Source organism: Anomalospiza imberbis, chromosome 8 (genome assembly GCF_031753505.1).
Source record: "Anomalospiza imberbis isolate Cuckoo-Finch-1a 21T00152 chromosome 8, ASM3175350v1, whole genome shotgun sequence".
In the NCBI taxonomy this organism is placed as follows: Eukaryota; Metazoa; Chordata; class Aves; order Passeriformes; family Viduidae; genus Anomalospiza; species Anomalospiza imberbis.
The window spans coordinates 20,436,749-20,459,504 of record NC_089688.1 but is presented as its reverse complement, the minus strand read 5'-3'; the positions used below and the strand labels follow the sequence as shown (position 1 = coordinate 20,459,504).

Below are 22,756 nucleotides of genomic sequence, written 5' to 3'. Positions count from 1 at the left end.
CATTCCCTGTTTCTGTGTTAGAAGCATAGATAACACATTGCTATTACAGGAAAAGCAGAAGGTTTGTACACACACATCGAAGTACCGGTGCTCCTCTCCCTGACCTGCAAATGCTGATCTGTAAAAGAATCAACTGGCAGATAATTCACAAGTACATTACCTCAATGATATCTCTGACTTGGTCTCCCACGCAGGGCAACCCTTGTATATCTTTCATACTGGTTACTGAAAATGGAAGAGATTTCAGCAAAGAAGCTGCCCTTAAAAATTCCAGGCAGAATATTTCATTTTCTTTGAACTCATAATTTTCAGCCATTACCTCAAAAGCATCCTGGGACAGGGGGAGGTAGAGAAAAAAAAAAAAAGTTAAAGTTTAATGATAGCTTAAAATATTCAGTATGCTCCTTAGAAAGGTTACTTTGTATGCTAATTCAAGAATTACTTCTTTAGACTACATTGAAATGATAGAGTTCATTAAAAAAAGCAGACCAATTTTCTAGCAACTTGAAGTTTTCCAGGTATCATAAAAATGGTATTTTAGAGCCAAGCTTGAAAACTTTTTGTGAGATTTGCCTTCTGCATTCTGTGTGGATCTTATAAATCAGTGTCAAATAGTGCCATATTTTTTAGAATTATGCCCAGCTATAAGTAATTCAGCAGATCAGCATGTAACATCTGCATTTTCAGACACAAACAAATAGGAATCTGTGGCAATACTGGAAACCACCTTCATCTTTTTGAACATGTAGCCATGCTTCTACTTGGTAATTTAGGGAACAAATTCTCCTTTTCTTCATTTTTCAGATGTATAACCTTGCAAATAGAAACACATTTTCTTTATGGCTCTTTAGCTATCCATGGTTTGGTTTATTTAACATTGCACTCAAAAATACCTGAGGAATGTCCGTATAGTTGTTTTTTTCCTGAACGATCCATATAAAGTCTGTTTCCCTCCCAAAAAATATAAAAAATATTTATATTAATAGTTGAGAATTTTAGAAATGAAATGCAGGGAACAGACCACACAGTGGTGTAGAGGAATTTTGTTGCTGTTTGCCACTGCACAGTATCAGCTTTTGAGAGGGAACCAATGCTGCAAAATAATTTTGTGAATAACCTAAGAACTTATGATGGTTTTTATTTGATTAGCAGCTGGAAAAAAAAAGTTCTGAGTGAAATCTTGTACAAACCTCAAAAATTTTTAAGAATGCAAAAATAAGTGATTTCTTCAGAAATGCTTAAGAGTGGACCATTACTAGAAGAGAGTTCCACTGTTCAGAATATTTACCTAGAAGCCAGAGAAGTGGCTGTCAGTGTGCATCTGCCTGCAATTACTGCTTCCCAGAGCTGTAGGCCAAGTGCCTGCTTAGAAATGTTTCTGGAATAGATGTGAGTAAAATCAAGAGACAGTAAATGGCTTACCAGAGCAATGACTGCAGTGGAAAGTAGGAAGGAAAGAGATTGTGTCCTTTTCCTGCCCTCACTGTTCATGTTTAGTCTCAAATATAAACTCATTTGTAATGAATACACAGTTTATATAGTTTAAAGAAAAATAATTTTAGATTTTCCTTTGCTTTATATTGGAAGATGAAGGCCAGTAAAAACCAGCAGGCCTTGTAGATCCTAAATGCTACATGTGTAATATCTCCAGGTGAATCTGTCCCAAGCCCACTAACTGACATGGCAGCAAATCCAGTGAAGTCAGCTCTTTATTTTATCTATGGAATAGAAAACAGCATCTATCACCCTACATTGAGTGAATACAGCCTCATTTAAACAACAACGAGATTTTACTTGAGCTACCGTCATTTAGGTCACTAAAATGGAACATTTCCTTAAAACTAAACATACCATTCACAATGAATGTAGAGTATTTACATATTGCATTTCATTGTTGGGTCAGTTCTATAAAACTAGACTGACATGGTGAGTTTGTTTATATAATAAACATTATAGTCTCATTGAAACAAGTTGAAGGTTTTACTTTAAATCTTCAAGAAAACATTGTTTTTTCTTACCCTACAACTTGCAACACATTCCTCTTAACAAAACAAAAATATGAGATCTCACTTGTTTTGACAGTATTTCCTTAGAAGAAAATAGGTACCATAGCTGAAAAAAAACCCACTTCATTTCCCTTTTTTTTTTTTTAGCTGCACTAGTATGTTAAAGTGTATAAAATAGGACTTGTTACAATTTTCTTTATTCTATATCACCAGTATAACTTCACTCTTTGGTCTCCCTAAGAATCAGTCACCTGTTGTCTGTCTCACTCTAAGAATCCTTCCCTTAGTTGCATATTTATTTACCAGCTACACTCAATAGTAAGGGCTGTGAAACTCCATTTTCATAACATTTAATGGAAGAGCTCATGAGAAGCACAGCTGGTTAGCAACATGCCTGATCTGGAAGTTTCAACTATTATTTACATTCAACTACCCCTTGGGTATAAGGAATCAAAAAGAGGAGAGAGAATGCTCCTTTGGGAAAAAAAAAAAAAAAAAAAAAAAAAAAAACAAAAAAAAAACCAACGCCAATCTATTAGAAAAATAATGCACAAGCCTTAGCTTCCTAACATCTGTCTCTAAATCTCTTGCAGTAGCTAATTGTTGGATTTATTCAACTGCCTTTTTTTTCCCCCACATCTAAGATATTTATTTAGTTGACAGATTATATTGTAATTAATTACACACTTTTTGACACATTATAGTTTCTATCTAGAAAGAGAACTAATGCAGAAAAAGGTGAAACTACCAGTTTGAGGTCATGAGCAACATGGATTCATCCCAGTTTGTATATGGAAGAAAAGACACAGCACAGACAGTACTGCAAAGCAAATGGAGAAATATATTTTACAAGTGGGATAACAGGACTCGGATGTTTCCTCTGCTGTGGGGCTTTCTGGAGGCTCTCCCAAGTTCTTACACTTTTTATTCTTTATCAGTTTCAAAGATTCTTTTTTACTATGGAATAGAATATGCTAATTGTTTCTTCAAGTGAGATTCACAGTTCATCTCACAAAATTAAGATTACTTTTGATTTCTTCTTCTTTCTTTATAATTTGTACACATAAGTACTCAAGAAAGCAGTGTTTGCCAAGAAATTTCTTACTCCAGTTAATACTAAAACCATTAATCAGGGGCAGAGTTAAGAAGTTATAATTGATACATTCCTTTAAATAGTCCATACTGATTTAAATAGTTTAATACTTTTAATCGTTTATACTGTTTAAATAGTCTATACTGATAAACATAGCCAGAAAAGTGGTTCCCAAAAGCAGCTGCTCAGCAGCATGTGTTATTAATGGCAGAGAGTGGCAAAGCCATCTTCTTGTTTAGAGTGCTCAAAAAGCCCTGGGTTGGTTTTTCTCACTCCCAAAAGGCAGCCTCTCACACGCACATCTGAAGTGTTCTACACTGAATAATCAGCCGCTGTGATAGTTGTGTCTGCATGTCCCAGCACCAGCCCTGCTGCACAGAGGTGTCAGCCCCTTCCCACTGCCAGGAGGGCAGCTCTCAGAAAAGCTGTGTCACCATCACAGTTAAAAATACAATCACTTGAAGCATTTCACTCAGAGGCTGTTGATAGTCAGTGAGAAAATATAATCAAAGCATTTTTATGATTCTAGTTTACATTTTTCAGTGTTTTCCTGCCTTTGTAAAGCTCATTAAGTTGTTTAAAATAAACAATTAAAGAGTATTGAATATTCATTATTCTCTGTGCAAAAAAACCCCCACATTGCCTGCAAATGCTGCAACTAATTACAGATGTCTTTTAACATAAAACTACTTTTAACATTCTTTTCAATAAAACATTTCTTTATTAAAAAAAAGACAGAAACTGTAATTGCTGTCTACCAAATAGTATAGTTCATATTGAGTAATATTCTAGAGGGAAAAGTGTATAAAACTCTAATATTATTTAATAGAAATCTACAGTCTAATAGATCACTGGTGAAGTCAGCTTATGGTGATGCAAAAAGGAAAGTTATTGACCATTTATTAAAAACTATTATATGTCTTACATGAAGCATCTCACCCTTCACTTTATCAATCAGATCAATATTCAGATTACCTGTTTAAAAAGTACCAGTTTAAAAGGAAATTAAGTTTCCAGAGATTTCCAGCACATGAGAATTTCATTATCTTCAGAGTACTCTGCAGGGTCTGCTCTCATTGAATATGCAACAGAGCTGGGCTATATTTCAGTTCTTCAGTTATTGAAAATTTTACTTCTGTCTCTGAAATTGTGGAATGATTGTTGGTGAGACTTGGAGTATGCAAAAATGTGGGTTTAAATGTACTTCCAGATTCCAGTGGGTCGGGTCCAAAAGAACTCTAAGATTTTGCTGAACTGTGTTAAAAATAAGAATGGTGACAGATGTACAGAAGAATTCTGACTCTCATTTAATATCTGGTATTTAAGAACCAATAAGATAAAATATCATTAACAACACAAAGTTACCAGTAAACACCTTACATATGCAAAAAACAGACTAAAATACTATGAATGCTCAAAATCACTCATGTGAAACCAACAAAAAGTGCAAGATTCTCAACTAATATATGAGAATGATTCTCAGAAAAAAAAAAAATCAGTAAGACCATGCTAGTTTCTGTCTGCTGACCCAATAACATTCAGCATGATTCTCAGAGTACAAGTCATGCAGAAAAGCAAAACAAATTAATGGTCCCATGTGCTATTTCATACTATCCTGCTCAACAACAGCATCTGAGCTGTCCATTGCTACTTGCAAAACAGTCTTTAATAAACTCAGTTTAAGAGTCTTCTAGAACAGAAATCATAAATATTTCACAAAAGAAACCCCCATACTTTAATCTGCTTTGTAAAGACTTTATTACAGCTTCATGGAGAGGGCACTTGTCTTGCAGCCATGCCTACACTCTCAACTTTGCTGCCAGACCTTGGAAAGCTGCTCCACACCTCCCTACCATTGCTTCTTTTGGCATCATCCATTCACTCTCTATTAGGACTGTGAACACGCCAGGGCTTGAATGCTTTCACAACGTGCTTGTACAGCATCTCTCATAAAAAAGGCCCCTATCTTACTTGAGTCTGCAAACACTACTGCAGCACAAATCAAAAAAATAGTAGCATGCTGTTGTACAAATAAATTCAATCTGCCAAAGAACTAAATAGCAAATTGTGACTAAAAACCCAAAAATCTTACATGGTATGTGTTTGAGAACCTGCTATACTCAGAACAACAATTTGAGTTAATTCGCTTTCCCTTTCAATCACTCTTTTCCACTTTTTTATTTAGTAGGTTGCAAATCCAAAGGATGGGTCCTACTTCTCATCACATCAGCATCGTCAGTGTTTGATGAGCATTCAAAAGCAACCAAAGTTTTAGAATGCAGCTGTCATTCAAATAATTTTCCTCTCTCTTCCACCACTGTAAATGTCAATTTTGGATTTTGGTAGGAGGAGATAACTGACATGTGAATGACCTTTGTACCAGCTGAGAGAGAAAATAAATACCTCCAGGTGCTTATTTCAAAAAGAATTAAACAATTGAAGCCAGCCTGCAATATTGACTAAAGTAACTTCCAAATAAATGAAATTACAGCTTTTTGTTCAGTCTGATTTTTTGATTTTGTATCTGGACTGAAAAGCCCAACATTTTCCCAGATCTAAATATTCTATCATGTTATTTTACATCAGCTAGAAAAACAAAGGAGCTGAGAAAGTAACAATAAAAGCATAATGTGCATGATCTCAGGGTCCCTGCATAAACACTATTACAAGAAATAAATATATTAGTTCCAGTTGCTCCTCATAATAACAAACGATAACAAGTTAATTTCTTGAAACAGAGGAATTCATGAGAAGCTTTCATATTATTCCACATTATGTAAAAGAAAACAATACAAATGTGGAAAAAGGTCTGCTGATACAGCACAGAAATGCAGTTAGAGTGTTAATCACATAACAGTGACCTACATAATAGACACACTGTGTAATAAGAAATATAAAATACAAAATGTATATTACATACATAAATATGGTCAAAGAAAACAATATAGACTTGCTATAGCATACAAGTTTAAACTGCTGAAGAGTGAAGATGTATTTATACTTTGTATTTTACAAAGCACCTTCCCATTTATCTTAAAAATTTGAATACATATTTACTCCTTAGACTAAACAATTAATTTATTTTGAATAGGTATACACTTTGCATGCATTCACATCATAATTCAGAGGTGCAGTCTGCAGAATTTTTACTGAAGGAAGCTGTGTCAGTGGGACACTACATGTTATTAAGAGTATCCATCCAGTTAGTGGTTTTCTACTACACAGCTCCCAAGTTCATTATAAAACTAAAATTGAGGATCTTCTGAAGTGTATTTTAAAATGAAATAATAATAATAATAACTGCTTGAGCCATTGGCATAACTGATACATTCTTCTGTAGATACAAAAGAAGAAAGAAATATTTCTTTTTTATTTTTCTCTAACATAGTGGAAAGGAAACCAGGCATCTTTCCCATGCTAAACATCCACATTCTCATTACCATGAGTAACAGCCAAAGCAAAGCAACATCTAGCAGCATTAGCAAAAAGGCTCAGAATCACAGAACCATTTGCCTCTGACTTAATTAGTTTCTTCTGTAAGAATTAAATTGTATGTTTCTCACAGAATAATGTCTTTCTGAATTTTATTGCAGTCTGATATTAGTATTCAAATCCAACAACCCCTCCTGGGCACAGCAGAATGACTCCTTTTATTTTAGCACAAGAAAACACAATGCAGCCTCCAAGTGTATATTTTTAGTGGGAGAGGGAAGATAGCTACAAATAAGCCAGAGAATGATATTGGTATATTATATTCCATAATAACATTAATATTTAAGACAAACATGAAGAAAACTTGCTAAGGTACAGACTCTACTCAAAGGATCTGCTCTTTTGTTTTGTAGCTTTGCCCATCTGAGCAGCCACAGCTCACCTGTGAGTAGGGTGATGTGTTCAGGTGCATTCCTGGACCAGCCAGGTCAGCAAAGCCCATGGCAGGGGTTCCCAGACTGCCTGCCCCAAGGCCAGGGGACACTGGGACCCAAAGACTGCGCAGAGACTGAGTCTGAAGCAGCTGCATCTCTACCCCATCAACTGAACCATGGCTCTGCTGTCTACTCCTTGGCATCTGACATTCTTAGTGTATTCTTCACACCACAAACCTCACTACACAACAGCTCATAAATGATTTGACTGGGACTAGCCCCATACTGAATGCAATAACAAAACCTTGACAGCTGCAATTTATGTCAACCCATCTGTAGCCTCTTCCATGTGTAAAACTGGTTTGTTGTAACTTTCTGCAAGTTATTTTCTGGTTATTACAACAGACAGGAACCATGAGACATGTGAACACAGAAATCTCACCTAGTATATTAAACCACCACTTCTTCCTCATGAGCTGTCATCAAATATTTCTGCTACTTTTTTTTAATAAGTAGTCTTTCATGATGAAATATATGCAGAACAGTATTCAAGATTAAAATTATCACTAATTATCAATTTATTCAGAAATCAAGTCCCCTAAAGTGCCTCTCCCAGGAAACCAAGACATATAAGTCCTGCTGCACCCACATCGCTGCCTATTAGTGACTGTTACAATGTAATTACTACACTTTCTCAAACACAATTCCTATTTATTTGAAATGGGAACTGGATACAACATATCAGGGCAAAGTCCAGTAAAAGGAAGAATCCAAGAATTCATCAAAGAATGTATTAGCAAATAGGTTTGTACCCCTGTTATGGGCATGATCAGAAGACAAGCTAACCAAAGAAAACAGAAAATCTGCAAGAAAAGGGAACAAGCCTGACTCACAGAATAAGGTTGTTATAACAAAATGCTACCATCAACACATAACTCAAGATGGTTTGGACCCAATTTTCAGGATGTATGGTATTGATCCAAGGAAAATCGGTCATTTAATGGTTGGCTGCCCACAGCATGCACAAGTGAATTACACCAATGCTTCAGTGCATTTGCTAAGTGCTTGCACTGAGAAATCTGTTGGAATGCTTTTATTTGAGAACATGAATTAGAGGATTAATACAAGGCCAACAAAACAACAGCAAATCTGAAAATCAGGCTCCTGCGACATTAGGCAGACTAACTGGCAGTTCTCCAAGGCATGGGCCAGTTCTGGCAGCCCATAAGCACCCAACCCTTCAGCTGTCGTTGCCAGCTTTGGCTGCGAGGAGTAAGAGCAACAGCCCTGAGGAGTTCCATTACAACTGTCAAGATGCTGTTTCTAGACAGACTCATGTAATATAAACTTGCCCAGTTCCAGCTCCAGAAACTACAGAAGTTACTCTCAAAATATGTCGAAGATGAAAAACTGACACCTTTGTTACCACAAAACCCAGTGTCTACCCAAAAATGTTTGATAAATAGGGTAACAGAAAGGAATCTCAGTACTCCCATCATCAAACTGCCCCACTTCTAATGTGTTCAGCTAAATTCACTTAACAAATACAAGCTGTACTTTGACATTAAGACTGGTGCATTGATAAATCTGGAAGTAATTTAGAGACTGCCTCTGTGAAACACAGGTATAACAGAAACCACTCAAAGAATGTGGTCTAAATGCTAATGACAATTAAATCAACAACTTTGTGCCTTCAGGGAGCAACCATTTTACTTTGCCATTATCCATCACATTCCTTTTAATTTTTTACCTTTAGAATGTCTGACAAAATGTTGTAATATAGAAAATTCATCAAAGAGCCAGCTCCCACATTCTACTGTTTTCAGGGAGGACTAAGACACTTACTTCCCATTTTTCCAAGAAATTTGGTATTTTACATAATGTTTCAGTCATACTGTGTTTGGTCTGACATTTTCCCCTACAGCAGCTTGTATTTGATATTTATAAACAGCGAAAAAGAACTGCTGCTTTCAAGAGGTTAAATGGTTACAGTCACAACCTTGTTTTTCTAGCAGGAGGTAGGGAAATGCAGCCATTTCAAAAGAAGCAGTTTTGGGAATGTTGGTAACACTGGAGTTAGAAGGGACCTCAGGAAGTCTCTAGTTCAACCTCAGGGTCAAACTTGAGTTCCCATCATGTTGCTCAAAAAGGGACTTTTTGTAAATAAGCAAACAGTTTAACCTACTTGACTACCACAAATAGTAACATATATTTGATGTACTTGCTGATTATTTCAAAGCATAACTACAAGCCAAATTTTAGGCTGTTTAATTTTTAACAATGTATTCCCAGATCAAGACATTTTTGAGTTCCTTGTAGGTTTACCTTTAGTTCTGAATACCTAGAGGTTTTAGTATTTACCTTGTAAAGGGTTTATATTCACTGACAACTGATATCTGTTACTATTCTTTTTATATGAATTTTACAAATAACATTTTCTTGAAATATTTGAATGTATTTAGAGGAACACACAAAGTAGAATCATAAAAATTACAAATAATAACAAAATACATAATAAAGCTTTAGAAAAATTAGGAAGTGTTTAGTGTTATAGTTGAAACATATGCATGTAACTATGCCAGATATATTTAGACTGCAGTATGTTAGTCTCTGAGAAATGTTTCCTTTTGAATGGAGGTCACTGAGTATTTAGAGCCATTAGGCACAATAACTCCAGAGGAATTTAGACCAGAGGACTCAGATCCTTCATACCCTCTGAAATGTGCAATTTGGTCATTAACTAGGATATATGACAGTCTCCAAGATTTCTATTTAACTAGATAATTCAAAGGGGTTTTTGTGATGTTGAAGTAATTAACACGCAGTCTGTTTTCATAATTGCTCAGTTGTGAAAATCTGAAGTTTAGTACCATACTTTGAAGAACTGAACTTGGGCAGCAGAGCAACTGTGAAGAACCTTGGACTCACCTAAACGAAACTTTTGTTTATCATACTTCCAGCTCATCAACTAAGACTGTGATGAAAGGCTAAAAAACATTTTTGGAGTGTTATTCTATCATTTGTTTTAAAAATTCATGTGTTTACAAGCTATTAATGTATTTAAAGATCCACTGTGTTAAGCTTTCAGCAATATTTAGAGGATGCAATTAAGCTTGCACTCAATTTTAATTTAAGTATGGCAGATTTACAACTTTTTAAATTGTTGTTATGCTGCCTGTTTACTCATGAATTTGCTGAGGGTGCCACAGAAAGCAAGTACTGACGCATGTATTAGAGTAATTATTCTAATTATACTAGTTTTTATTTTATAGATAGAATAAATATTACCGTGAATTTCTTGTTGTAGTTATTTAAAGTTGTCTTCCTCTGGCATGAGTACTGAGATACTTTTGTTGCAATAAATGCTGGCATTTCCAATTCAGGTGTATTCAGAGGAGGAGATTGGGATTGCTCCTAACAAGGGTAAAAAAAAGAAGAGTTAGTAACACACATGGCAAATAGCTTAAAAATACAAAAAAGTACATTTCATGAGCCCAAAATACAAACCTTTGAAGAGCAGGCAAGAAAATAATAATGCTCCTGTCATCCTCCTATGAAAACCAGGTGATTTCACATTGGCTGGACTGACAGTACAATTTATCTGGTGATTACTGGGATTTTTTATTTTCTGCAGTAAGTTCTTACAGGGAGATTTCAATGGCACTGCCATTAAAAAAAAAAAAGGTCTTTCTAAATGATGTGTGTCTCTACTACTCTCACTACTGCAGTAATTTAAAAAAACTACAAAACTTTAAGAGCAGATAAGCTCTAAAACACAGTGTTTTCCCAGAAAATACTAGATTATTCAATACAAGATTAGGGATGTTAGACCAAAGGGAAATGTTCAATTGACTTTTTCAGTCTGTAGCTAAATTCAGTAGTGGAGGAAAAGTTTTTGTATGAATTGGAAATCGAGTTTTCTCCCCGCTTGCAGGTAAAATGATAGAAAAGTTTTTATTTTGGATTTAACTCATTCAGCTAAATGCTTCATTTTGGAGTCATTTTAGAGTGAAGGAAACATTTATAAACAGCTACAGAAGTGTAATCACCATCCTTTATTCACCCAACAGCCAGTTGGTGATGTGGTTTCTCCCTTAGCCAATTCCCATAGATGCTGATCCAATCCAGACATAATTTTTACACATTCATCAAAGCAAGGAAAAGGAGCCAGATGCCAAGACTTGAATGGGCATTTCCCAATCTCCAGGCTGCCTCCATGATCATTCACTTTTCACCCAATTTTGCTCCATGCAAAATAGACCAAGGTCATACAGGTCTGTGGGCAACCCACCCCTGAAAGATGGGAATTCTCTTAAAAGGCAGGATCCAGAGTCCTGCCCATTGACAGGACCCATGTCCCCATTGGCAAAAGAGAGTTCTGAGCACAAGTCCTCAACCTGTGAATATCCTGACTAGGAAGCACCTAGAAAAGGCAAACTCACACTGGTTTTCTGCTGCTTTGTATATCCAGTCCTTCAATTCTTTCACTTTCTTTAATGTGCCAAATCTGAAATACTTCAGAAACATGAAATACCTTCAGCAGTTCCCTGTATTTTTAGCTCTCAGTCCTTTTGCTTGAAAACTTTTGGCAGATATGTCAAAAACCTATTGCATTACAATATCCAAAAGCCATAGGGAAAGGGTTCAACAATTACAATAAAAAATGTCATGAAAATACATAAAATAAATTTTCTCACCAATAATGGAATGATGAGCCCTTTTGTCCCTGTATCCAATCATACAAAGGCTAGCAAACCTATAAGCCTGTGTGTATCTTCATAACCACGCCCCCAATTATAATTTCATGTTAAATTGCCTTTGTATTTGATAGAAAGTAGTTGAATAACAGTATTCACACACACACAAAAGGTATTTGCTTGCACAACTGAAGGAGCAGTGAATTATATGGTGGTTTTCATAGCATACCCTGAAAGGAAGAAAGCAATTTTATGTGTAAGACCAGTCTTGGGACTAACCAAAATGGGTTTCAGTCAGGACAGCAACATAACTCATTCACTTCTGCACACATTCATGAATTATATTTTAGAATTGATTTTAAATCATATAAACTATGATTGATTAGTGCTAATATACTGCTTGAAATGATAGTGCCAGCTGCAAAGACTGTGAACAAACAGAATGTTACTGAATAGAATATATAATAAGCTTTTACCTTCTCTAGGACACAGACTCACAGAGAACAAGAGCCCTACATGCAGCATCAGCTGGTACTGTGGAGGAGGGCAAAACGAATGCAGAAAATCTATGCATTTAAGAGTGTGATAGACTGGACATAAACATCTTATTCCTGCCTTAGTAGAGATAGTTGAAAATTTTCCTTCATCAGTAAGATTTATGCATTTAGTCAACTGGGCTTGATTATATATAGCAACAAGAAGAAATTTTGGATAGAAATTACCAGCAAAAACATCTGGCAAAGAACAATTACTACAGTCTGATTTGCAGGGAATAATATGATGCCTGCATGTGAACTATAGAAATGATCTATCAGCAGCAGAACATGAGCAGAACTGATGCTGCTCAAACTGATATTTGTTGGGAAAACTAGATGGGAAAAAATTGTTTGTACAGATTACAGGACAAACCTAAACTTCCATCAATAGCAATTACAGTGTAGAACAAGGAACCCTGGAAACTCATTAGACCAAAAAATAATTCTACTATTGGGAAGAAAGCACTAAAGACAAGAGAAAAATGGAAAAATATAGGCATTAACATTTCCTTTTTTTTTTTTTTTTTTTTAGATAACTCTACATTAAAATGAATTTGCAGTACACTGCAGAGGGGCAACCACAGGAAAATATCCCAATGTGTAGGCTACTTAATTACTACAGCTAGTCAGAGTTTCTACCCCACATCCAGGCTGCAGGGAATGTCACTTGCTACTCTTTCACAGTGACATTTTCCACATGGCATAAGCAGGAGAAACAGCCTTTACCACTAGCATCAATTTGTAAAGCAGACAGATTTGGTTGCAGAATTAATATTGTGGGGGACTACTTTGCTCTTTGTCAAATTATTTTTTAACACACAAGAAGTATAATGACATAGGGAAATAACAGGGAGAAAATGAAGCAGCAGTGAATGAAGTGCACAGAGACAAGCAGCCAGCAGCTCTGTAAAGCCCAGGCAGCATTGACCAAATAATGAAGTCCTCTGATATCCAGCATTTTATGAAGAAAAGGCAGACAGTTTATAAGTTTCATTTTTATTTCCTGAGAAACTCAGGCTGTCAGTATGAAGGATTTCTTCCATTACTTACAGCCTCTCTCTTTCACAATGAAACAGAGTGAGATGCTCCAGAAAATGTTAGATATGTTTCCTGACACGTGATAAGACAAAGGATCAAAAGATGGTACTTTCTTTCCCTAATGTGGAGAAAATTCCTTTCTTCAAATAAATAAATCTCTTTTCCTTTCTAGGAAAAAACAAACAAAACAACCTAATTAGCTAACAACTTCTGGGTTCTGACTGAGGAAAAGGCAGAAGAAATGCAGCCACAGTACAGTTCTTAAGGCTGCTGAGTGTGCAGCAACCCTTATGGATCTCTTCCTCTCTTTTTACCCCTCTGAATGCCTCCTCTGCCTCTTTCTCTTCCATAACCCAGGAAACATCAGCACTTTCTAGCAATGCCCTTGTGTAACTATTAATGTCCATGTCCTGCTATTGTCAAGGATACCCATCTGCTTGTGCTACGAAAGGTGCCTCTGCACAAGGGCTGACCTTTGCCACAGAAATATTTTGCTTCCCTTTCAAAGCAGATATTTGGCTACCATATTTCCAATGCTTATTAAACTAAATGGTGGCTACTAACCCTAAAAGTCAACTGTGACTGAATGAATCAATAATAATTCTGTCCATCTTAAATCTGGTCAACCAACCTTTTATTCTCTATAAATCACTGACATCAGAGCATCTCTTGGATCATTCACTACTACAGAAAGATGTACTTTAATGACAATTGTAATTAGGATGTTAGCTAATGGTCTGTAACTCTGACTTTATTCCCCTTGTTTTGCATGAAGAAGGGCATTTCTTTTTACTAATGCAGTAAAACAAATGTCCTGAATGAAGACTAACCTTCCAAGTAGCCTACTGGAGGATCTGAAAGATGAAATCTTACTGCTATTGATATTAAAGGGAATTTGACCACAAAACTACATGGCAACAAGATTTCACCCAAAACATTCCCCCACTGCAATCCATTCCTTTTACTTCAAAACCCTAATGATCTAGCTTGAGTTCAAGGTTTGTTAATTCACTTTCATTTCACATTTTACAAGTCTGACATAATGAACCAAATTTGTCTTCAGCGAAATTCCAATTAAATTACATTATGTATGAGTTCGGTCTAGTACTTAAAAAGAAAATTAACCTTTGCTTCAATCTTTCTTCATTTTGCAAGGCAGAAAAAAATTAGCATGGTGACACTGCAACAAAAAAAAATTCTAAAATTCGCTACACACTTAGAATTCTTGTTTTCTCCTTGTTTGCTTTACACAATGTTTATTACCTCAGAGCAACTATATAATTAAGATTGGTTTTATAAGCTTAAAAAAATACCAGCATGGCTGCCACTAGCTTCCTTATTGTACTCTACATTTATTAGCATGAAATGTTTATGTTTCAATAAAAATATAAGCTTTTACTTGCAGAGTCAGTCTCACAGTATAATTATGATCTCCTGACAGCGCTTATACATTTTCAGAAGTTTATGCTACACCAATATTCCAAAAGGAGTTTTATATAAAACTAAGGCATTTTCACTGACTTAAAAAAAATTGGAGGAATTTTGGAGAAAGATAAAGGTGTTTCTAGCTTTGAAAAGAAAAAAAAATATGAAAGCACATTTTTTAAGCTATCTGAATCTATAGGTGTGCTCATATTGCAGAAATTAACAATGTACATAAAAGGTAGTTTGTTTTATTTTTAATGCTGATGTGAAATTCTCAGGAAGGTTCACAGGATTTTGTTCGTGGTTTTGATGCATCACTTGTTTAGAGAACTACTTTGCATTCCCTGTATTTATATTTTTATGGCCTGTAAGATAAAATAAAGCAGTAGTTACAAGGCTGCCTTTTGTATTTTTTTCTTTTTGTATTAATTTCTTTCATCTATTCTCTCTCCAGCAGATTCATTGAAAAATATTATAAATTTATTGCAAAAATATATCCTCGGAGGGATTTCAAACATAAACACACATTCTGTCATGGAATCATGCTGAGTCTGAGAGCGACAGCTCCATCTGGTGTATTCACTTCCCCCTCCCCCCAGCCCAAACTGTTATTAAACAGTGATTCTTGTATGTAAAAACCTGGAAGATATTTTCTGGCAATGAAAATGCAATATGACTGGAAAAAAATAATCAGGAGCTACAGTTTTTCTTGGGAAAGGATGGTATTTATGAATCGCCCTTCATAATCTAAATACCAAAATGAAGACGCAGCAAACAGTGCAATGCTGCTGTTAAATATTCAGGTATTCTGTGCCTCAGAGGAGGGCACATGCTGCACATCGTGCCCTGGTCCCAGTGTGGTCACACAGACCTAATCCAGACCCTCGGGAATCAGCAGGAATCTCTCACTTTACTTCAGAGAGCTTTAGATCAGACTTGTAGCTCTCTTGACATATAAAATGAATTTCTTTGCCGGTGCACATGAAAGCCATCACCGCGAGGCTGGGGTGGGTGCAGAACGAGGGGACAGATTCATCCAGCTGCAGTGCTGGGCCTATTTCGTGGCTCAGTGGCACAAGCTGGGCACAGCACGCCTGGCATCCCCACCAAACCCCCATCACTCACAGTCTGTGCTGAGGTATTGAGTACCACTGCTCCTCACTATGCTCCAATCTGAGAAATTAGTAGGTAATTTGTCAGATATAGATCAGAGGGAAAAAATCATCATCCATTACTTCAAGGTCAAACACCATGCATCAAATAATCAGCCTGCCATTTTCAATATCCTCTGACTTACAGCTTCTATTGAGAGATAATATAACATAATAAAACTTTTTTTTCTCAGCACAATTTTACTTGATGGTGCCAAGTCTGTAAACAGATGTCCACAGACTACATCAGTCTTCTTTTTACAGGTCCTTCAAGGGCCCAGCTGTTAGCTGATCACCTTGCAACAGCAAAAGTTGTAATATTTTTGCATTGTTTTGAGGAGGCCAAGAATGCCATCAACAGCCAATTGAAATGCACTGCTCTCCCTGGGATATTTGCCATGATATTGATGTATTTGAGCAAATGCAAGTACCAGAACACTCACAGATATTGAGAGGAACTGGGGCTGTTCAACCTCTTAAAGCTCCAGGAAGACCTAACAGCAGCCTTCCAGTAATTTAAAGGGCTGACAGAGAGATGGAGAGAGAACTTGTTACAAGGGCACAGTGATAAGACAGGGTGTAATGGCTTTACACTGGCAGAGGGGAAATTTGAATCAGCTGTACAGAAAAAAATCTTTTCTGTGAGGGTGTTGAGGCACTGGAACAGGCTATCCAGTGAAGCTGTGGCTGCCCCATCCCTGGAAGTGTTCAAGGCCAGGTTGAATGGGACTTAGTGCAACCTAGTGGATATCTAGTGGAAGGCATCCCTACCCATGGCAGGGCAGTGGAAGCTGGATGAACTCTAAGGTCCCTTCCAGCCCAAACCATTCTGTGATTCTGTATTTACCACTTGGTACCCTGTGATGACACAGCAACTCAGCATTACCAGACACTGATAAAGAAGGCATGGAAGGTGTTTCTACTCTATTAAATTTGTGTGATTTACTCATGCAAATTCCACAGGAAAAAAAAAATAAAAATAATAACACAACACAGTTATATGTATACTAGGTTAAAAAATAAATAAAATCACAGCCATTCATTTTGGATGTCACTGTACTCACACTGCAGGATCTGTCTTACCATGAGACGGTACTTCATTTCTGAATCAACTGGTCTTCCTGCTTCCATGCAGGCTGTAAACCAGGAGATGTCCAGTAGTTCAAACTTAGAGCTGTCACGCACAGCCTGTCCTTTCAGCCAGTCCAGCACCTCCAGGTAAGAGTTGTTCTCAGCCACAATATGAGTGACAGAATCACTGTCAACAAGTACAGAAAAAATTTTCTTTTCTTTTTCACTGAATCCAACTGTACACAGATACAGAGCTGTTATTTCTGTATTTACTTACCATCCACTTCCTGACAATTGTAGTATATATTGTACTTTAGGATGTGGAAGCACTGAAGTTTTCATATCATCATATATTTATTCTAGTCACTGACTCTGCCTTGAAGAAAGACTATAGTCTGACAGCTCCTGTAAGTGCAGCATTTTCTTTCATGAAGGATCATTTACCTTCCATAGACACTAACCTAACACACATTCTTTGCAATTCTGAAAATATTTAGCTTACACAAGCAGTACCATAATTAAAAGGTTCCTTGACAATACCTGAAAGCATCTTCCCAATATCCCTCACCAATGAGTGAAAGCTTTGCAACATTAAAAATCAGTTAATAATAATTATTTAAAATTTTACAGCTAGTAATATCTTTCTGGATACTTAAGTTTTCTACACTTGTATGAAGCTGTTCATTACATATGGCATTGCCAGTGGTTTCATTAATTAAATCTTATGATCTACATGCTCCATGTGAACACCATTTCCTTGCTGCTAAGCCAGTATAACAAAACTGATGGTTTAGTGAATACAAAATTTACAGCTTGTATTTTTATTCAATATATTAAATGGTGTGCATTGCCTAAAAATACAATAGCACAAATGTTATTGCAGTAAACTTCAGTTGTTGTACTAGAACAACATTAGAAAGGATCACCTGATTAAAAGATGATTCTTTTAAAGATCAAAAATAGACACTTTTGTACCCATCACAGGAAAATAATGGACAGGGACAAAGCTGTGTTTCAAAAAAAGATTACGTGCATACTTAGGATGATCTATAAGTTTCTATCTCTCCTGCTGATGTTTCTCAGTAAGTTTAGAAAAATACAGATTTGGTAGGAAATTCTGAATGATTCTGAGCACTCCTGCTCTCTATGCATCCCACGAGGGTGCTGTCACTCACACAAAAAAAAAAAAAAAAAAAAAAGAGAGAAAGGAGAACATTCTTCATTTCCATCAACTTGTAGAACTCAAGTATCTAGAAGATATATTCCAACATTAATTTCTATCAGGCAACAGATTCCTAAACTCCTTGCAGGAAAGGCACAGACAGGTAGTGTCACAATCTGACACTATTTTTACAAAAGGAAAGCTGGAGTTGGAACGTAAATTTTCTTAATGGCAGCCACACCCATTTGAAAGTCTGTGCCCATGATGGTGAGCGCCTTCTGCATATATGCAGTAAATTTCCAATGGAGGCCCTTACAGATTGCTCTGCAACCCTCTGTAACACCTGGAGAAGTGGAGCCATCAGCCTGTCGAAGCAGAGAGGACACCACTGGTGGCAATTACTGGTTAGCGTGCACTTCAAAACACGATGTGTGCTGTTAAAGGCAGACTGCACAACCCTTCAAAGTAAATTACCTTCCAGAAAACCAAGAAAATCCCTTGGCCTATCTCTGTGATCCTTATTCAAATGAGCGATCACCAATTTCATTAAGTCATGAAATCACAATGACAAATACTGGAATTGCTCCATAGAAAACTGTTATCAAATAACTCTCCAATGCAATAAACATATTGTATTTTGGAACTATACGAAAGGTACTGAAAGGACTGTACTTCAGAAATGTGTGTCATTATATATAGTGCAACTTGTAGAGCAGAGTCCATTGAAAAAGAATAAATCCCAATTTTTTTTTCTAAAAGATTACAAACACAGATTAAATTAATCTCCATGAAATACTGTTGGGTTTACTATTATTTAACCCTGCTAGGTCCTATCTTAATTAAACCGTCACAACTTTATACTTGAGTCAAAAAAAAAAAAAAACCCAGAGACAGAGAACTTCTGCTTCCTGTGGTTTATTTCACTTCATATAAAATATTCATATGATATGTATTTGTACCAAGCTGCAGAGCTGGGAACTTTGCCATAACTATGCTCACAGCAGCAGTTTAGCTGCTGTGCTCCAGTTTTCTCTCATACCTGTACAGCTGTGCTATTTTCTTGGCACGGAACTAAACAAATTTAGCATTTCCTGTGGCATTTTCAAAAGCAAAAATCAACAGTTAACTAGTTTTGTTTTATCCAGTAGCAGCTAAGCTGAAATTAAACATAACAGCTGCCTCATAAAACTTACAGAAAGTCTAAAATACTGGCAATAAATACCTGTGTGTCAAAGCAGCCCAGATAAAGCATTTACACAGTCCTCTACAGATTATTAATGTGGGATCCAGAACAGAACTCTTCATTTCTTTTTTCCCCCAAGAATTCAATTAGTTTTGTATCAGATGCTAATTGCCTCCTTCTGTTCAATACCTGCTTCAATCTTGCTTTATAAATTATTTTACCCTCCCTTCTTCCTCAGACTTTCAAAGTTGATGGGATTGAAAAGAAGTCTGTGGAAATACATCTTTATAGGAGGACCCAGCTGTACTCTCTCTTAGTGCAGATCCAGAGACGTGATCAATACTTGGTTTTCCTCCAGCTTTTCAGAGAACCTATATAATGATGGAGCTTTTGGAAAACTGCATAATGACATAACCTGCACTGTTGTAAAGCACTGTTTGGAGGAAGGCTTCCTTCAGAATGAGTTGGTTTGCTGAAACCAGACAAACCTGAATCTGGAGTGTGTTTTCACTCTCAAATGCCACATTCATGATATTTTACTCCTAAGATTTTTCTTCAGTGCTCTTCCAGATTTTATACCAAAGCATAAGACATAACTTTGAGACTCACATTAGGGTAAAAAAGTTAAATACTATAATACCAGAGATGATGTAGACAAATGCTCCCCTTAAACCATCACAGTTTCCATTCCTGTACATCTAACTTTTTTCATTTTCAAAATTGGCCATTAAATTTAGATTAATCTTAACCTGACTTCAAAGTGGGAATAAACAATGAGCGATTCAGATAAGCTAAAGATACAATTTATATGAATACACATGAAAATTGACAGATTTAAGATAACTCAGAAATTGATATTTTTAAAAGTGAAAAAACAGAAATTTTGCTAAATTTTGTGCTTTCCTTGCTCTCTGTCCAGAAGACAATAGAAATAAACCAAATGCTAGGAACATCCACTGAACTCCTGAAGCATATTTATAATGGAAAGATCCAAGTATATCCACCAAAAACACAGGCAAAATCTTCAATCACAGTCACTTGTATGACTATATTTATTGAATTTAAATGTTTCAAACAGCATTACTACATGTTATTTCAAAATATAAAAATATAAATACTTCCCTACCTTAGCTCACTTTCTACTCTGAAACCTTTTCTTCTTCCCAGTTCCATCAAAAACATCCTTCTGGTCATCCCCATCTTCCTCTGCATAATAAAAATGACAAAGTTACTGAACTTTATTTCATAACTGCAGGAAGGTTTTGGGGAATGCAAGCCTTTCTGCCTCTTCCTCTGGGGGATTGCAGCTGGAGCTTTGAACCTGTCCATGATGCAAGGTAGAAGTGCTTTCACTTAGTAAAATAGAGGTAACATGCTTTCTGCCAGAAAACAGCTGTATTTGATGTCACCACCCATTGAAGTAATTTTCTTGTTTCCCCTCTGAAATCAAAAGTAGGTGCTACACAAGTAGAAACATCACTCGCTCTCTACCTGCTGGGACTTCTTCAACATAAATACTCCAGGCAGGTGCAAAGATTATTTAATTCCTTAAAACAGCCATTGCCACAAAGACTATCCAAATAATATTGATCAGGCAAATCATCTCAAAATTTCAACCAGGTCTTCAGCTGATTGAATGGCTCAGTTCCACCTTTTTGCACCCAGTGACGTCCAAACAGCTGCAGAGCAGATTATGGAGGCCATTTACATTCCCCATCTGGAGGAGGGGGTACTGCTCATTGCAGAACTGCACCAACATTTTTGCCAGTGTCATGTTGTATCCAGTTCTGTATCTTCCTGAATTCCCATTAGAGCAAGGTGAGCACAATACACCAGGCCTACAGCCTCTGCATCGACTTCAGCACAAATCTACTTCAGTGGTAAATAGCCCTATTCCCATGTCAAGCTGGATTTTTTTTTTAATACAGCAGAGAATTTGGATTTTACCAGTCCTTCGCAACACACCAGAAATGTTATATGTTACAATTCTCATGGCTCACGTTCAGGAGGGGAAGCAAGGTGGAAAAATTCCTAAATCGGGTCTATCAATTATATTTTAAGTTATTTTATCACAGATGGATATACAGCTGAGTTTCAGGAAAATTAATCAAAACCTGTTTCCTGCAATTATGGCCTTGAGTTTAAGATTAAATTGTAGAAGTATTGCAGACATTTTCTAAGCCCTATAGCTCTTGCTGTTTCAACTGTATTATTGCAGATATAAAGAAATACTTCTCATCAGAATATAAACTAACCATCCAAAATTAATACAGAGCTTGCAGCTCTGGAGTCTTCCTGAGGCCATAAAAAATATATACATAGTGCAGCATATAGATTATACTGGATCCATTTCCTCCCTTGCCTAGGAATAACCCAGAAGCCAAAATATCCTCTTTTGGATTTATAACATTAAAATTGTCAAAATAAATAATTTCAAGGTTATTTTGAAATTATATGAGATATTTTCATAGGAACTGGAAAATTGACATGTTGACTTTAAGAGGCTTATTCAAAAGAATAGCAGCAAGGAAGCAAAAAAAAAATGGATCTGGCATTAAGGCTAAGCAACTGAGCAATCTGTTTTGGTTGTTCCATGTCTTTTTTTTCAGACTACTAATCAACCATTGAACACTGGTCACTTCCCTGCTTATAGCTTTCCTAGGCTTGGTAAAATATTTTATCTCAATCCCTACATGGAATAATGTATTGAAGAACAGATTCTTTACACATGTTAAACAAAGTTTTATTTTATGTTATAATTAATTCAGTGCTCTAAAACATGTAAATATAATTTTCCCCAGTGTAACATCAATATGCTCAGTGCCAGTAAAATCCTTCTGGCTTGAATAACAAGTTTTTATTCCTTTGTGTTACTGTTATAACTCTTAAGCCAGATTTTCAAGGGTATCTATGTGCCAAAAAGCTGCAAACAGAGACCTAGTGGGATTTTAAAAATATCTAAGCAACCTTAGCTCCTTTGGAAATCAATTTCTGGCTTTGAACCTAATGCAAAGAGGTTTTCTCTAATAAACACAGTATAATATGAAAAAGTCTCTGCCAATGATGCAATTTTATTAAATTTACCTTCTAAAATTAATAGAATTTTCATATCCCAGATATCCTACAATATTGTATCATAATATTTTTGACACTACTACAGAAAGTAGAACATGCATTAGAGAGAAAGCAAATACAACAGAGAAAAAGCATGTCTCTTATTCATGACAGAGGAAATGTATACTTTTACCTGAGTCATGATACCATATATGATTTGTGGCCTAAAACCATTGAAACTTGCAGAAATTTTCCATCTCACTACAGCCTCATGGAGTTCAGAGTATTTCATATTCCTTGAGGGAAATCTGAACAAACTTTTATGTTCTTGCTATGGATCACTGTTGAACACTATCAAAGGCAAAGATTAAGAATTCAACACAAATACTGATGGCCATTTAAGTAAACATTTTTCATCACTTGTGATGTGGGTGCCAGCAACAGCATCCCAATCTCCTCTGAGGAGCAGAGTGC

At 36.2% G+C, this 22,756-nt stretch overlaps 1 protein-coding gene across 2 annotated transcripts in view; it reads right to left on the bottom strand.

Annotated features, from left to right (window-relative positions):
- DNTT (DNA nucleotidylexotransferase) overlaps window positions 1-20,557 on the bottom strand; it is an 85,307-nt gene extending 64,750 nt beyond the window's left edge. The window contains exons 1-5 of one of the 2 annotated variants that reach the window (XM_068197738.1): window positions 20,355-20,557; window positions 16,846-17,070; window positions 11,926-11,936; window positions 10,254-10,330; window positions 161-331 (exon numbers count right to left, since the gene is read on the bottom strand). In XM_068197738.1, the coding sequence (XP_068053839.1) occupies window positions 161-331; window positions 10,254-10,330; window positions 11,926-11,936; window positions 16,846-17,070; window positions 20,355-20,557 (687 nt within the window). Of the gene's footprint in view, window positions 1-160; window positions 332-10,253; window positions 10,380-11,925; window positions 11,937-16,845; window positions 17,071-20,354 lie in introns of both variants that reach the window. The other variant, XM_068197737.1, reaches the window with a different exon arrangement.
- Window positions 20,558-22,756: the final 2,199 nt, after the last annotated feature.